A 668-nucleotide genomic window follows, 5' to 3' on the forward strand; every position below is an offset into this window, starting at 1 on the left:
CATGGTCTGAACCCATGCGCATAACCAAAATCCTACACGAAAGTCAAGGTACATACTTACTTGAATCGGTGTGGCACAAAGGTTTGAAAAGGCAAGTCAATCGTACTCAAATCCGGAGTTTCTACCCTATGCCAGATCCACGTTTCAACGAGTGGTATAAAACTGAAGTCGCTCGAGACAGAGAATATCAAACTACTGGCACCGCCGTTGAACAACAAAGGCGTGATCGCTTAGAGGCTGCGGAACAGTTGGGGCTGCGTGATGATAAAGGACGTTTCATTGGTGGAGATAGGGCGCTTGGGGTTGCAGTTAGTCGCAACACTCATGATTGGTTATATCCTGGAAACGAGATGGATGACCTGATTATACCGCCTGATGCTATTGAAGAAACTACTGAACAGCTGAAGAAGCCTGTCGATGACGTACGCGTAGAAACTGCCATGCAAACCGATTCCATTGAAGTTGAAGGTAAGCCAAAGACAAGAAAACGTCGAAGGAAAGACGTTAATGTTATACTATCGATGTTGCCTAAGTTGTACCCGCCGGAGGTGACATGTTAGCTTATTCAAGCTTTCATCATTTGACAATGATGTATGTGTATCACTTGAGATAGACTTGTAATGAGGCTATGAATTGTAAGTATGTTGTTGTATGAGAACGCATGAGTA

The 668-nt window shown here is 44.0% G+C and overlaps 1 protein-coding gene across 1 annotated transcript; it reads left to right on the plus strand.

Moving 5' to 3' along the window:
- Window positions 1-14: 14 nt before the first annotated feature.
- GNI_223930 (hypothetical protein) lies at window positions 15-560 on the plus strand (the record flags this gene model as incomplete). The annotated part of the gene is made up of 1 exon (XM_011135621.1): window positions 15-560. One exon carries the CDS (start codon window positions 15-17, stop codon window positions 558-560), a length of 546 nt encoding a protein of 181 aa, XP_011133923.1.
- Window positions 561-668: the final 108 nt, after the last annotated feature.

Source organism: Gregarina niphandrodes (assembly GCF_000223845.1).
Source record: "Gregarina niphandrodes unplaced genomic scaffold scaffold00200, whole genome shotgun sequence".
Classification (NCBI taxonomy): Eukaryota; Apicomplexa; class Conoidasida; order Eugregarinorida; family Gregarinidae; genus Gregarina; species Gregarina niphandrodes.